The 15,064-nt window shown below is 48.5% G+C and overlaps 1 protein-coding gene across 1 annotated transcript; it reads left to right on the top strand.

Annotated features, from left to right (window-relative positions):
• The first annotated feature begins 1,591 nt into the window (after positions 1-1,591).
• Positions 1,592-15,064, top strand: LOC119215976 (serine/arginine repetitive matrix protein 2-like). Its single transcript, XM_037468563.2, has 5 exons — positions 1,592-1,877; positions 1,986-2,122; positions 3,252-6,503; positions 12,883-12,954; positions 14,258-15,064. The coding sequence occupies exons 3-5, from the start codon at positions 3,322-3,324 to the stop codon at positions 14,475-14,477; spliced, it is 3,474 nt and encodes a 1,157-aa protein (XP_037324460.2). The 5' UTR covers positions 1,592-1,877; positions 1,986-2,122; positions 3,252-3,321; the 3' UTR covers positions 14,478-15,064.

Here is a 15,064-nt window from a genome sequence, read left to right on the forward strand (position 1 = left end):
GAAAATGAATTTCTTTATCACCAATCCTTCTTGAAAGGGGCCTGATTCGAAACACTGTGAGACCGTGAGATATACAAAAAAAAATGAATAACATTTCTAAACTCCCAAAGAAGAAGAAATGCATATTTGAACGACTACATGCAGAACACACAAGACTCTCACAGTGACAGTGAAAGTGTGAAAGTGCCTTGTTGTTAAAGCACAGTAGACATTCTCACTGATACAATATTTCGTAATCCCCCTGTGGCTGTGGAGCGATTGCCTCATCATTATTGTCTCCAGGGCTGCTGTGATGGAATATGAGTGCAATCCATGGAACTAAGTACACTAAGGCATCCTAAAGTATTACACTTTCACAGCATAGTAGCCATACCTTTTAATGACTTACTAGTAACTGATGTCGAGAAGATTCCATCATGTGACTAATTATGTCTTGTCACATAATAAGTCAATAGAAGTCTACGTCCAAACAGATGAAAGTAAATATTTCACAGTGAGGCAATTAGTGGCACAAATAGTATTTTCTACTCCCCTTAATCTGAGGAAAATATGAAGTTTCAAGCTGGCTCTATGACTCCACAAATTGCCAAGTATAGCTGGCAAACAAGCAGTTACTTTTGGGGGGATTTGAAAAATAAGTGAATAAAGGCTTTTGAACATTTGATTCATTACTAATATTGTGCTACTTGGTTCTTAATGTTGTTTTCACAAAAGTTTTCAAACTAATTCTTCTTTTATTTGCACAAAAGAAGAATCCAATGCAACAGACCTTGGGACTGTTTGCAGGAGTCTCACTAGATGTGGGGCGATGGTGGTGCATGGAGTAATGTGATGTAAGGTTGGTGGTTCAAATCCCGGCTGCCCTGTGTGCCATGTCAAAGTGTCCCTGAGCAAGACACCTAACCCCTAATTGCTCCCCAGGCAAAATGTAACACATGGGTTATAACGCAATGTAAGTCACTTTGGGTAAAAGCGTCAGCTAAATGACATGTGAAGACTGAATTGTTAGTACTGCCAGTCATTCATTTTTGATGGACGACGGTGAGTGAAAGGGATTTTGTTCAGCATTTCATAGCTGGTAATTACTTTGGATTGAAATGGTGAGATTGTAATGATTTGTATACCTGTTTATGTATCTCCTTTTATTTGTTGCAATAGTGTTTACTTCAATCGAGATATGTGTATGAGATTTGAAATCAAACAGTTCAATTCACCTGTAAAGCATAACAGAAAAGCTTAAGTATACACCTAAAGCTGTCACAATGTAAAGCTTTACATTTTAAAGTACTGTATTCAACAAAACCAGGCTGTCCAAATAATAACAATTAATATTTCCTGACAGCCATCTGAGTATTGAAACACTTTAATGCTACAAAATCACTTTAAAATAAATACTTTATTATAAAATATATTTTACTAAGGCTATATCTTTGTTAACAGTTACAATTGAACAATCAGTGCATTTCCCTGCTTTTAAACTTGCATGGTAATTTACACACAGTCCCTACCTCACTGATGCAAGTCACTTCCTCTCTCTCTCTCTCTCTCTCTCTCTCTCTTTTTCTGTGTCTATCTCCCTTGCTCTGTTCCTTCCTCCACCCAGCTGTAGATCAGGATGCATGAATGTTAAGAGAGGATAGTGTCAGAAATGAGAGAGGGAGGGGCGGGAGAGGTTGAAATATAAAAAGAGAAAGAGAGCGAAAGAGTGGAGGAGGCAAAGCGACAAGACACAATAGGGCAGAGAGTGTTGGAAGCAGCACACTGGAGCAAACCGCTGTGTTGTGATTATGGAGTGAGCATGGAGCGGCCGGACCACAACAAGGGGAGAAGGGATTACACTGAGGACACGGCTTGCCTTGAAGCTTGATCAATAAAAGGTAGGGGGGGGTTCAGAATCTGAGCATTATAGCACAGAGGGCTTATTGGGCAGCGCTGCTTTGCAGAACTGATTGCACACTCCTTTGAGTTTGTATTTTGCCACCAAGGGTTTGAAATACGGAGACAAAGTCACCCGAAACCTTGAGGACAGTATGAAGACAAAACAGACGGCGGACAACTAGCTCCTGCTATTTGGACTGAAGACAAGAAGACATCCTGCTGCAGGATGAAGGAAAACACTCAGGTGAGCCTGCTAAACTAAATCACAAAAATCACAGCTCTGTTCTTTTGTTCTGATCCTCTAAAAAGAGTGTGGCAATGCAAGAGTGTGTATTTTTTTTGTTTACTCTTCCCCAAGGGGGGGATTTAATGTTAAATTTAACAGGACAGAACCGTTATCGCTTAGCGTTAGAAGGTGACAACAGACTCAGGTCACTTTTCTGAGCTCAAGTGACGGGAAATGATATGACATCCACAGTAATAAGCCCTACATGAATAGACGAGGAAATGCTCTTAATGCAATTTTGACATTCCTGGATGAAGGCTGCTGGGGAGGATGAAGAAAAGCACAGAGTGAAGGGAGCCTTGTCAGAATGTCTTTGCAAAGAATTTGTCACATATTAACGCTCAGATCAAACGTATACTGTGTAATTTTTAGTGTCCAACAATGCAAAACTCACCACATCACCGGGCCCAACGTTGGCTTTCCGGAGTGTTGGCTAAATCGTTCAAACAAAACGCACCTCGTGGACGCACAAGAATGCTGGCGCACGGGAAATAACGGCGGGCACTGGCACGCACCCATCAGACGCCACCCCTGTGAGCGGGCGCTCCAGTTATACGCACGCAGGGCTTAATGAAGTCTAACGCATCATATACATTATGGCCTCTTTCCAAGGTGAGCTGAGTGTGGAGGACAACGGGGTGGAAGCTGCCTGCTATGCGAGAAACATTTCAATGAAGCGAGGAGAGAGAGAGAGTTCACCACAGGAGCTTTGTTTTGAGTCTCCATTCCACAAATGAAAAATTCTGTGTACGGTCAGACATTGAGAGGGATCTGTGTGGTATGTTTGAACTGCTTATGAAATATAGAAGTTTTTTTTTTTATAACCACAGTTTCCCTTTATAGTCATCATTTACATATTGGTAGTTATTTTTCCCATCCAGTCACACCGTTTTACAGGAGTTCAAGAGTCCTATCAAAATCTGCCACTGAGTTTTGACAACTCCTTCGTTTTCTGCAGTATCGAAGCACTTTGTCTCCTTCTCTAGTTCTGTGCGTTGTTTCAACTTGTCCTGCTTACTCATGACTTTCTCTCACAGCACTTTCTTAAAATGCCTCTCACTCTAAACTTGTTCCGCTCTTTCTTTAGACCGATGTAATCGCGTGGAAACGCTGGCGCTCTCTCAATTTATAAGGCTTCGGAGTCAGCCAGACAGAGGATGGGGAGACGAGCGGCTGATCTGACAACTTCGGTGCCAGTTCTAGGTGTCCCTGCCCTGGTTGGGTTGCGTGGCTGGAGGACAACGGGAGGAGACAGAAGCCGAGGAGCCCTGCTGCAGACGTGGGGACCTCAGTGCAGCATTGGTGTTCAGACGTCCCCAGGGATCAACAGACCGTGCACCCAGCAGGGTGTACAGCTGACCGACACCCTCTCGACGCCATCCCATAGCGTTACTCAAACGACGAAGAGCTATATTACCAAGGAAACAGAATACGAGGAGATATTACCGCTAACAAAGAGTGATAAGGAGAAAAGAGCTATTTTAAAACAGAAAAGTGGAGAATCGAAGCCCAAAAAGGAAGTGACTTTCAAAGCACTTGGAGGTGAAGCCTCTGGGGATGTGGCCTGCAGTCAGAGGAGCACTTGCGGGACTTATTGCTATGCCAGGGCAATCAAGACCAACCCACACTTTGCAGTAACCAACGTAAGGCAGAAATGGAAATCTGCTCCCCGCTACGTGAATGGCAGCGTGGTAGACTCCGAGGCCATCGGCGGAATTAGCGCTCATGGTGACGAGGCAGAGCCTGCAAACTCTCGTGGGAGAGAGCAAGACTATGCGGAGCGGTGCGGGAAGATGCTGCCGTTATCCGCCGCCCCGCCTGCTGGTAGGACAAAACGAATATGTGGTCATTGCGGTGGCAGACGGTCTTTAACCACCGGAGCTGGGACTTTGGTCGCGAACAGCTCCACTGTCGACGCTTGTCTCGGAGTGAAGCCGTCAAAGTCCCCCACCACGCACGTCCCGGGAGCCCACATTGAGAAAAACGTTCTGTCGAGCCATCGCGACACTTCGGGTTGCGTCACAAACACAGACAAAAGAACACACGTTAATCCACAACCGTTATGTTTTAGTGAAGAACTAGAGCGCGAAAAAGCGCCACAGCCAGCAGGCCCCGTGCACTGCAGGGGCAACCCGGTTCCTTTGTCACAGACGTATGCCTCCATCGATGCAACATCACCTCAGCCCACTGCCATCCTACATGCTAAAACCATCACTGTCACCAAAGCGACTATTGAAACCCGACAAGAGGAGGCTTCTCCAAAATCATTTGCCAAACCATCCCGGGATAATAACATCTCCCGGCCATCCAGCCTCATGTTGACTCCACAGATGGCCACGGCAACCAAACCAAACCACCCACATTCCCACACTTATCCTAAGCACCTCCGGATATCCCAACCCGACTCTACACAGCATAACGTGCCTCAAAATGTTTGCGTGTCTGTGCACGCTACACCCGAAGATGCTACATTGACACCTTTTTGTTCGGAGACTGTAGGGGCAGGTGCTGGGCCAGAAGCCCCAACCATTCGCGACATGATCGAAACAATTAAATGCTTCAGTACTGCACCGATGTCCACTGAAAGGATGCCCGCAAAAGTTGCTCAATGTGAATCACAAGCAATGGATGTGAACGCAGCAACAAAAACAACTTATAGCCCACAAACGTGCCCTAAATGTCCCAACCTGGAACTGGCAGCCAATGCATCAGAATCTATGAATAAACAGGGAGCGGCTGCGCGACTTTCCCTCGCAACTCAATCGTGTACCTCACGCGCTTCAGATCCTCCGACGCAAGAAAAGCCGTCCTCAAACGTAGGCGGCCAATCACCAGGTAAAGTTTATTTTGCTACCCCTGAAATGGCCTCAACTGTATTCCCCACACCGCACACAACGACGCCACATCAGATTCTCAGTCCCCTTGTCCCAGGAAGCCCTTTAAATCATAACTTCAATTCAGATCACATCAGCACTGAACATAAATCTGTTGCAACAGACATTTTTCAACAGAATTTCTCCAATTCTGAGCCCGCACTTTGTGTTTCCACAGCGTCTGTAAATACAATGCATGGAAGGGCAGCAAAACCCCTGGACTCAAAAGCTAAGCTGCTTCCGAGTTCGGCTCCCAGATCCACATCTACGCCCAACGGCGCTCTGTACGAAAATAAAGCCCTCAGGTATTCCTCAATCAATCTGAAATGTTCACCAACCAAAGCCTCCGCCTCTTCGTCTGCATTGACAGCGAGCCAAAGTAATGTTTGCGTATCAGGTACATCATCACGTCGGTCAGCAGACACAACGCAACGCGTCAAAGAGCTCAGTCGTAACGAAGCGCCTCTTGTACATCGACCTGATCGTACAGACAGGAGGGTCCGTAATGAATCTGGTGCGTCTCCGGTCGTCTGCAGTCAGGAAAACAACTCTGTAACAGCTCCAGTTGAATTATCTGGGCCGCTCATCGTGTCAATAAATCCCAACACAGCCAGTGATACGAGCACCCAGCCTCCTAAATCAACCGATGCTGAAGCTGATGAAAATATATTCAATGGTGATCTACTCATTGAATTAGTTGTGTGTGAGTCAAATGGCCATGGAGATTCAAATCTGTCCCGGGTCACCAACCTTCAAAATTACATTTCCCTAATGAAGTCAAGCAGCTCTGGTCTGCAGGGTTGCATAAACGCAGAACAACGAAGGCTTGCACATTGTCAAGGATACACAGAGACAGGACACGAGGGACACTGCGCTACATCCCCACCAGCAAAAACAGCCCAGGAGACACATTCAAATGCAGAACAGTTTACCTCGGAAGACTCAGCCAGGCATGCAGGCATTAAGCTTGATTCCACTGCATTCAAACAGGTCCTCCCCGAATTCCCAACACCCCCTCTCAAAGGGCAAACTAACTTTGAAGACACCGGTGCGCGTGTCGAGCAGATTCCCGAACCTTCAGTGCACAAAAACTCAGAGTTGGGCTCCTCACCCCTACAGCAAGCACGCACAAGTCTGACGTTGTCCTTCACTGCAGCGGGCCCTGAACGCTGTTCCACGTCGCCGTCAGCAACAATGCACATGGCATCCCAAATCGTCGGACCGCATCCGGAGTTTAGCCCTGCTCCCGCTCAGCCGGGCCCGGAGGACACAGGAAACAAGGCCCCCCCCCGCCCCCCAGCGACAGCGGGCCTGTTGCGGCCTTCCTCCCCACAGTGCCGTAGATCTGCGGCCCTGCAGCAAAGGCTGGAGTTGGTGGAGGCCAGCCTGGCAGCCAACAAGAGCAGGATCACTACCTTGCTTAATATTATCCATGATCTGGAGATGAGCCACACTCCCACTGGCGGGTAAGAGGATGCATGAGGGTGTGTGTGTGTGTGTGTGTGGTGTTGGTGAAAAAAACTCCTCCATGCTTGATTTAACCTCAAAACTTCAATTGATCGTGATGCATATTAATTAATATACTCTACATTTGGTCCAGTAAAGGTAGCTGTTTGCCAGAAAGATAATTACTTTAAAAGCTGTCATGCAGTGCTGGTCTTTGGATTTCCAGTGAGTCATCACTTGCCTTTACTCACTCTCATAGGCTTTGTATTTCAATGGCAAATTGCATTGATTTTTAAATCCAAAAATAGCTTGCGTGTAATTGTATTTATCCATATTGTGGCGAGCTTGGCCAGATGAAAGAGACAGGAGACTGGTATTAATTTTGCTGCCCTTCCTGTGTTTCATACACCGCACGACCCCAGGAAATAGACACTTTATTAAGGCGTCGAACTAAGAACTTCACCCACAGCCATACCAAGTTGGGTCATGGTGCCCACACTCCTACACATTAAACTGTAACAAAACATCAAACATTTAATTAAAACATTAAACAGTAACATTTGAGCACAACATAACAGACCCTAGAAAACACACATAATCTTAAACACCAGAACATCAACATAACAGAAATGCATCTAAGGATTGTCCCATCATGCAATGCGCCCACCAGCGCCGCCCAACTCGATCCGCCGCTCCGATCGCTACATAGCCCCCACCTGAGGGGTCAGTTGTCCTCAACGACCCCATCACCTAGCACAAAGTCTCTCCAACGTCCCGGTAGACGCCGTTGGCGTACAGGCCGTCGTCGGCTTGCAGAAGGCACATTTGGGGAACCACTTGTACCAGCACATGGTCTGCAAACGTCACTGTCCTCTCCAACCGTGGGCGGAGCTAGGGGGCGGTACGGTGAAAGTCTGTCCCGGTGTAACACCACTGTGCGTCCCCGGCCAGGCATGCGCACCCGGTACACCACCTCCGACAGGCGTTCCAAAATCTCGCCGGGCCCTTGCCAGTGGCTGCAAAGCTTGGGGGAGACGCCCTTCTTCCGGACTGGACAATACACCCAGATCCGGTCCCCGGGTATGAGTGCTTGCCCCCGGCCCCTGGTGTCATAGGCTCGTTTCTGCCGCACTCCGGAGCTGGCCTGGGCCTGGCGAGTATAGTCATGGACTACCTGCAGGCGATCCCTCAATCGACGACAGTAGTCCATCGCTGTCCCTCCGCTGATCTCGGGCTCGGGGGGAGCCCCAAACACCAAGTCGATTGGGGTCCGTAGTTCTCGCCCAAACATGAGGGCAGCAGGTGTGCATCGGCTGGACTCCTGGACAGCTGTCCGGTAGGACCACAGGACCAATGGTAGGTGGCGGTCCCAGTCACGCTGGTGTTGGCTGGTGAGGATAGCAAGTTGGGTGGCTAGCGTGCGGTTGAACCGTTCCACCAAGCCATCACTCTGGGGGTGCAGGGGTGTCGTCCTGGTCTTGCTCACCCCGAGCCGACGACAAACCTCGCTGAAGACCTGGGACTCAAAGTTTCGCCCTTGGTCGCTGTGCAGCTCAGCGGGGGCCCCGAAGCGGGCAAACATCTCCTCCACCAGTCTCTCTGCAGTCGTGATGGCGCTCTGATCCGGCACAGCATAAGCCTCGGGCCACTTAGTGAAATAGTCCATGGCCACGAGGACATAACGGTTGCCAGAATCCGTGACCGGAAAGGGCCCAAGAATGTCCACTCCTAATCGCTCCATCGGAGCCCCCACCAGGTACTGCTGCAATGGGGCATGAGAGCGCTGGGTTGGCCCCTTCTGGGCAGTGCAAAGGTCGCAGCAATGCACATACAGCTCAACGTCCCGTCGACAGCTAGGCCAGTAGAACCGTTCTCTGAGGCGGTAGAGAGTCTTGGTATTCCCATAGTGCCCCGCCCCCACCGAGCCGTGGGCAAGCTTCAGGACTTGGGGGCGGAGTGTGCGAGGCACCAGCAATTGTACAAGGTCGCGTCCTCTTTCGGGAGCCCTCCACCTCCGGTACACCACCCCGTCATGGAACTCGAAGTTACCCCACTGCGAGTGGTAGGCCTTTACCTCGGGCCCCAGTGCTGATACCACAGCCCACTCGGGGCGCTGCCCTGCTTCCAGCCAACTTCTAACTAACGCCAGAGTCCCGTCCTCTTTCTGCTGCTTCTCCAACTGCAGGCTTGTCAGTGGGAACAGGTCTGCTTCGTTGTCAACCGCCTGCACCATCGTCACTGCTGGCATTGATTGGTCCTGTTCCTCCTGTCGCTGACAGTAACGGCACTCGACAGCCTCGCAGGGGCGTCTGGAGAGTGCATCGGCATTGCCATGATGTCGCCCTGCCCGATGCTGAATTTCAAAATCATGCTCTTGTAGGGCCTCCAGCCATCGAGCAACCTGCCCTTCCGGATTTTTGAAATTCAGGAGCCAAGTGAGCGAGGCATGATCAGTGCGGATCAGGAAGTGGCTGCCGTGCAGGTATGGCCGGAAGTGCTGTAGCGCCCGGACCACCGCTAGCAGCTCACGTCGTGTCACACAGTAGTTCCTCTCCGCCCGGCTCAAGGATCGACTGAAGTATGCCACTGCACGTTCCCCCTCGTCCCCGTGTTGGGAAAGGACAGCCCCGATCCCCACATTGCTGGCGTCAGTGTCCACAATAAAGGGCCGGCGGGCATCAGGGTAGGCAAGGATCGGGGCTTTGGTTAGCGATACCTTGAGTTGGTTGAAAGCTACGGTGCAGGTGTCATCCCAGAGGAATGGCTGGCCCAGGTTAGTCAGACGATGGAGGGGACTGGCAATCGAAGCAAAATCTCGGATGAAGCGCCGATAGTATGACCCCAGGCCCAGGAAACTTCTCAACTCACTGACGTTAGCTGGGGTTGGCCAGTCCTTTACTGCAGTCACCTTTGCTGGGTCTGTAGCTACACCACGAGCACTGACAATGTGGCCCAGGAAAGCTGTTTCCCTTGTTAGCAGTCAGCACTTCGCAGGGTTGAGTCGCAACTGGGCATGGCGGATGGCATTGAAGACTTCTTGGAGGTTGATAAGGGCTCTGTCAAAGTCATTGGCATGTACCAGCAGGTCGTCGAGGTACACAACGCAATGATTCCGGGGAATGCCCGCCAGCACCCTTTCCATCAGCCGCTCAAATGTAGCCGGCGCGTTGCAGAGTCCAAATGGCATGACGCGGAATTGCCACAGCCCTTGCCCGATGGTGAAGGCGGTCTTAGGTCTTGCGTCGGGGGACAGCTCTACCTGCCAGTAACCGCTGCGCAGGTCAAGGGAGCTGAACCAGCTGGACCCCGCGATGTAATCGAGAGCATCGTCAATACGAGGTAGGGGGTACGAGTCTTTTTTGGTGACATTGTTGAGACGTCGATAGTCCACACAGAACCGCCAGTTGTTGTCCTTCTTCCTTACCAGTACGGCCGGGGCTGCCCATGGACTGTCCGAGGGCTCAATTACTCCTGCAGCAGCCATCTCGCAAATTTTCTCCTCTGCAGCTTGCTGCTTACTGAGGGCCAGTCGATTGGGCCGCAGACGGATGGGCTGTGCAGAGCCGGTATCGATGGAATGCTGGACCAGCCCTGTCTGCGTGCAGTCTTTGTCTTTTGCCGCAAATATGTCCATATAATTTTCCAGAAGGCACTTCAACTGATGCTGCTGTTCAGGGTCCAGGCCAGCACTGCTGCGCTCCCACAAATCACAGACGGCTTCCACAGTCTCACTGGAGGAAGAGACAGCTGGTGCAATGGAGGCAGCCAAGGTGGCCTGTGGATGTGCAGGGCCACTGGCGATGGACGGCATAGGTGGTGGTGCGGCCCTACCGGACTGGAGTGCCACAACCTCTGTGCCAAGGGTGATGGTTTCTCCTAACACGTTGACACAGGCACCCCAGCGGGTCAACAGGTCCAAGCCGATGATACATGGGTCCCGAATATCAGCAAGCCAGAACTTGTGCACCAGCTCCTGGGCCCCAGCCTGGACTTTCAGTCTCTTGGTCCCTCTCATGCCAGCTCGTTCCCCCGTTACCGTGAGCATCTGAGTGGTGGTTGTTGACCAAGTCTTTGGGAGGTCTCCGCTAGTACCAGGGAGGATGCCAGGTCGTACCAAGGAGATGGTGGACCCAGTGTCGACCAGCGCCCGACACGGTTGGCCATCCAGTTTGCAGTTCAGGTACAGCCCTTCAGTGTGTCCGAGGCGGCCGACTAAAGTGCATCGGCCATGGAGGGGGGCTGGAGGCCGGAATGGTGCACCCCTCGCTACACCATTCCTCTGTCGTTTCCCGCTGGTGAAGTGACTCTGGGTTTCGGAGTTGGGGCTGGGCAATTTCTGGCTATGTGACCCGGTTCGTCACAACGATAGCAGCGGTCAGTAGGCTGGGGGGGACGCCGCCTGGGTGCTGGAGGCCAGGGCTGCATTCGTTGTGGTGGAGGCCTCACCTGACGGACCTCTTCTGCTTCTTCTTCCTCGTCATAATCGGTAAGCCTGACGCATGGCTGTTGGTGGAGAGTTCTTTTCTGGCTGGGCCATGCGGTGAGTACTCCCTCTGCTCGTTCAGCCTCGTGGAGTGCATCACCGAGGGTCTGGGGTCTGATGAGAGCGACATGCTGACGCAACTGCTCAGGTGCAAGTCCTCTCAGGAAGGCGTGGAGGGCTAGTTCTTCTTGTGCCGCTGCTTGGAAGTGCGGGTAACCCAGTCGAGCGTGTAGCTGCACATCTGCTGCGAAGGTACCCAAACTTTCTTCTCCTTGGCGGCGGCGGCTGGCTAGTTCCTCCCGGCTCTGGTCAACAAGGAGCCGCTGTCCAAATCTCCTCTTTAACGCCATTTTTAGGGCCTGTAGGTCCCCTTGTTCCGCTGGAGCTAGGTCACGAAGCACCTGCACTGCCTTGCCTTCTAATGCTAGGGCTAGATGGGTGGCAGCCTCTTCGCTGTCCCAGCCGCTGTGTTGGGCTGCTAGATGGACTTGTGACAAATATGGCTCCAGCTGTGTCGTCCCATCGTATTTGGGTAGTTTGACTGATGTCCTTGGCTTGATTGAGGAGCCTTGTAGGCCAGGGGTGAAGACCCGTGGCTGGTCGGGGGTGTTGGTAGGTAGCAGGCCCTCGCTGGTAGTAGCCGTCCTGGGCAGTCGAGGGTCTTCCGTAGCCATGGGTGGTGGGTGAGGCCTTGAGACGTTCCCCTGCTGGCGTAGCCGTCTGGTGCTGCAGCCATCAGGGAGGGCTAGGCGTTGTCCATCCTCATTAGACTCCATCTTTTGCCGCATCAGGCTTCGCAAGTGGCCCTGGGTCTGCCCTAGGGCCCTCTCCAGCTCTTCAATCTCCATCTCCATCTGCATTCTAGTTGCTATATCCCACTTCTGACACCAATGTGGCGAGCTTGGCCAGATGAACGAGACAGGAGACTGGTATTAATTTTGCTGCCCTTCCTGTGTTTCATACACCGCACGACCCCAGGAAATAGACACTTTATTAAGGCGTCGAACTAAGAACTTCACCCACAGCCATACCAAGTTGGGTCATGGTGCCCACACTCCTACACATTAAACTGTAACAAAACATCAAACATTTAATTAAAACATTAAACAGTAACATTTGAGCACAACATAACAGACCCTAGAAAACACACATAATCTTAAACACCAGAACATCAACATAACAGAAATGCATCTAAGGATTGTCCCATCATGCAATGCGCCCACCAGCGCCGCCCAACTCGATCCGCCGCTCCGATCGCTACAATATTTTAAAGGGAAACTAGTTTACTGTGATGGCAAAAACAAAACCTTTACATGCCATTTAGGCGCAATATTTTTGGTGTAATTAATAAGGGAAAAGATCACATCATTTTATTTCAGAACTATATTTAGTGCAAACAGGAAAATGACAGATTATCGCAGGTGTATGTTTGGTGTATGGGCACCATGTCTGGTGCAGTTGGGTCAATGGCCACAATGAACATCATTAATCTCAACGTGATCATGTGCGGCCTACACACGGTTTCAAGTTTGCAAACAGGTCCTTGGATGTGTGCCCGAGTGTGACGGAAACCTACTTGGGCATTTCTAGGGGGCCAGTCTCTGGGAGATTTATTTAGCCATATTACTCTTCTGGGACAGATGACTGGAATTAAACCCCCCTTCTGGCGATGTGTCTTTGTCAATCATTCTCATCCGCGATATCGTGCTAATCAGTTGTGACTGCCTCTGAGGTCATGTTTCCAAATAACCAACTCCTAACAATTGACTGATGTTTGACATAATGAGGGTTATACAGCTTATAGCTGCCAACAGCAGTCAGAGGGACAGACAGAACAGACAGAAAGAAGTGAGAGATTTGGGAGTTTTCCTCATTCTGTGTGAAATGTCTTAAAAAATCTTTTTCCATCCTGGTAGGCGCTGCTACAAAACTGGACAGGAGCTCACAAACTGCTTAACCTGCCAGAGGACTGCTTGCATTGTCTACAGGTGAGATAGTAGTGACATTCCCTACTTTGTTTAAAACTGTTAAATGTCAGCTCTCTATGAAAATCATCTCTTTTCTAAATATAAAACTAAAATTGCACAATATTATGAATATACATCACATGGTTTAGTGCTTCTCCTTGATGTTGATTAGTCCTTGGCAGGAAGCATTTATTTAGATGTAGTTGACTGTGTGCCTGGGTTTGATGTATTAAGTAAACAATTAGAATGAATCAATATTTTAGAAATTACACTCCAATTGAATAGAGATATTATAAACTACCACTTAGACAAAAATTAAATTCAATGTGGCGGTCAATTAATTTTGTAATACTGACACAAACACACATTAGTGGGAACATGCATCAATTTATTATCCATGGGGAAATAAGAAAAATAGTTTAATCTAAAGTTCCCTTTAGTTCTTGAGACACACAACTGCCAAAGGTTGAGCCCATTTTCCCATTGCAGTTGCCAAGCACTTGTCTGGCAGCCTGTCCACTTCACTTCTGTGAGAATTAATGACTCACTGAATGGGCAGCTTACCAAATAAAAAGCTTTGTATTGCCCAATCGTTTCTCACTCAGAATAGATATGGAGATTACATTTTCCTTCTGAGCACATCATAAACATAAAGGTCATCTTTTCACACAACAGAATTAAAGAGATTGAGAGGCACTCTCTCAAATTCAAACTAGCAAAGTCGTACCCGAGCAGCCTGCGCGGTAAATCTCCAACGATCCCTTTACTGTCAAGTCATCTTAGCATTGTTAAATACTTTAGCATATCATATATGCTGTGATAGGTAAATTCATCTAAAGTGACCTAATCATAAAATTACGCCTTTGTTGTTAAGTAAATTAAATGTAAAGGTCAAATGTTTATTTTACTGCATTAAATAAAATAAAAAATCAAGAAATACATTTTTGAAATCCCAATAATACACAAAACAAAACCTATATATCCATTTTATATATATAAATATTTTAAAATTGAATTGAACTCTGAATTGCTTTTGCATTACAAAACGATTTTGAGGTAAATTGATTAGGTGTTTGTTCCTAAAACCCAAGTGGAAGAAAAGGATACTTGAGAGACTTGGTCACCATCAGAAAAGAAAAAGGAGACCCTGCCAGGCAATGTCTGTCTACTCGAACCAATCGACCACTTTGAATTCTGACAAACGCAAGCATTCTTTTGCGCCCTTTGGCATGGACTGAGTTCCTGTAGCTAATTTGTGTTGTATAGCATCAGTATTTTTTTATTGAGGTTTAATCTTCTTCGGTCTCCCCGTCTGTCTATCCAGTGTGGAGTATGACTTCAGGCAGCAGGAAAGACGATTCTCTGAAGTTGTGAATCATCCAGCAAGAGGAAATAATGCTTACTCCGCGCACCTATCCCAGCCCCTGAACTTAAGCCTGCTCCGAAATGCTGTTATTAAGAATTTAACAAAGTCAAAGGTGAGAAGCAAAAAGCTGTGCAAGACCCTGTTCAAGTGGCTGCCCAGGAAAATCCAGCAAATGTAATCCTCTAAACAATCCCTGTGGGCTGTTTCATTAACCGCCGTGAGCCAAGTGACCAGCACAAACCTTCACAGAGGACTCTTACTATTCCTTCCCCACCCATAGAGGGAGATTACCTTTGAATTAGTCTCTTACCAGGTAGAATTCTGCTCTCCTGCACATTGTTAACGTTTATTACTATGATTTGGTACTGAAATCTTCCCCTGAACTTTGTGGACTTTAACTAGTTATATCTAAAAGGAATTATTTATTTTATTTTTGAAAGTTCATGTTATTTTGTTGTCACACTGCCTGCTTAAAATGTATGGCGGACCACAGCCACATATCTCTTTATATCAAAGCTCTGTTTAATGCAATATGAACTACCGTTGATGTTACATTTTACCTTCGATTGTCCCCTTTACCTGCATCTCCTGGGACTAAATGTGCTGCACAAAAGACCTTTTTGAATGAAATCCCTTTGAAATGCAAAAATAAATCAGAATTTGCTGATTGTTCTGTAAATATGTTCTAGTATGGCCCAAAGTGTTGTTTTATTCACAATGCTCAGCTTCTTTTTGTGCACATAATGATGAAATAAAGAAAATGTT

Source organism: Pungitius pungitius, chromosome 16 (assembly GCF_949316345.1).
Source record: "Pungitius pungitius chromosome 16, fPunPun2.1, whole genome shotgun sequence".
Classification (NCBI taxonomy): Eukaryota; Metazoa; Chordata; class Actinopteri; order Perciformes; family Gasterosteidae; genus Pungitius; species Pungitius pungitius.

Coding starts and splice junctions, on each gene's coding strand:
- LOC119215976 (XM_037468563.2), top strand. CDS start 3,322: ATGGGGAGACGAGCGGCTGATCTGACAACTTCGGTGCCAGTTCTAGGT. Junction 6,504..12,882: donor AGCCACACTCCCACTGGCGG/GTAAGAGGATGC, acceptor CCATCCTGGTAG/GCGCTGCTACAAAACTGGAC. Junction 12,955..14,257: donor ACTGCTTGCATTGTCTACAG/GTGAGATAGTAG, acceptor CTGTCTATCCAG/TGTGGAGTATGACTTCAGGC.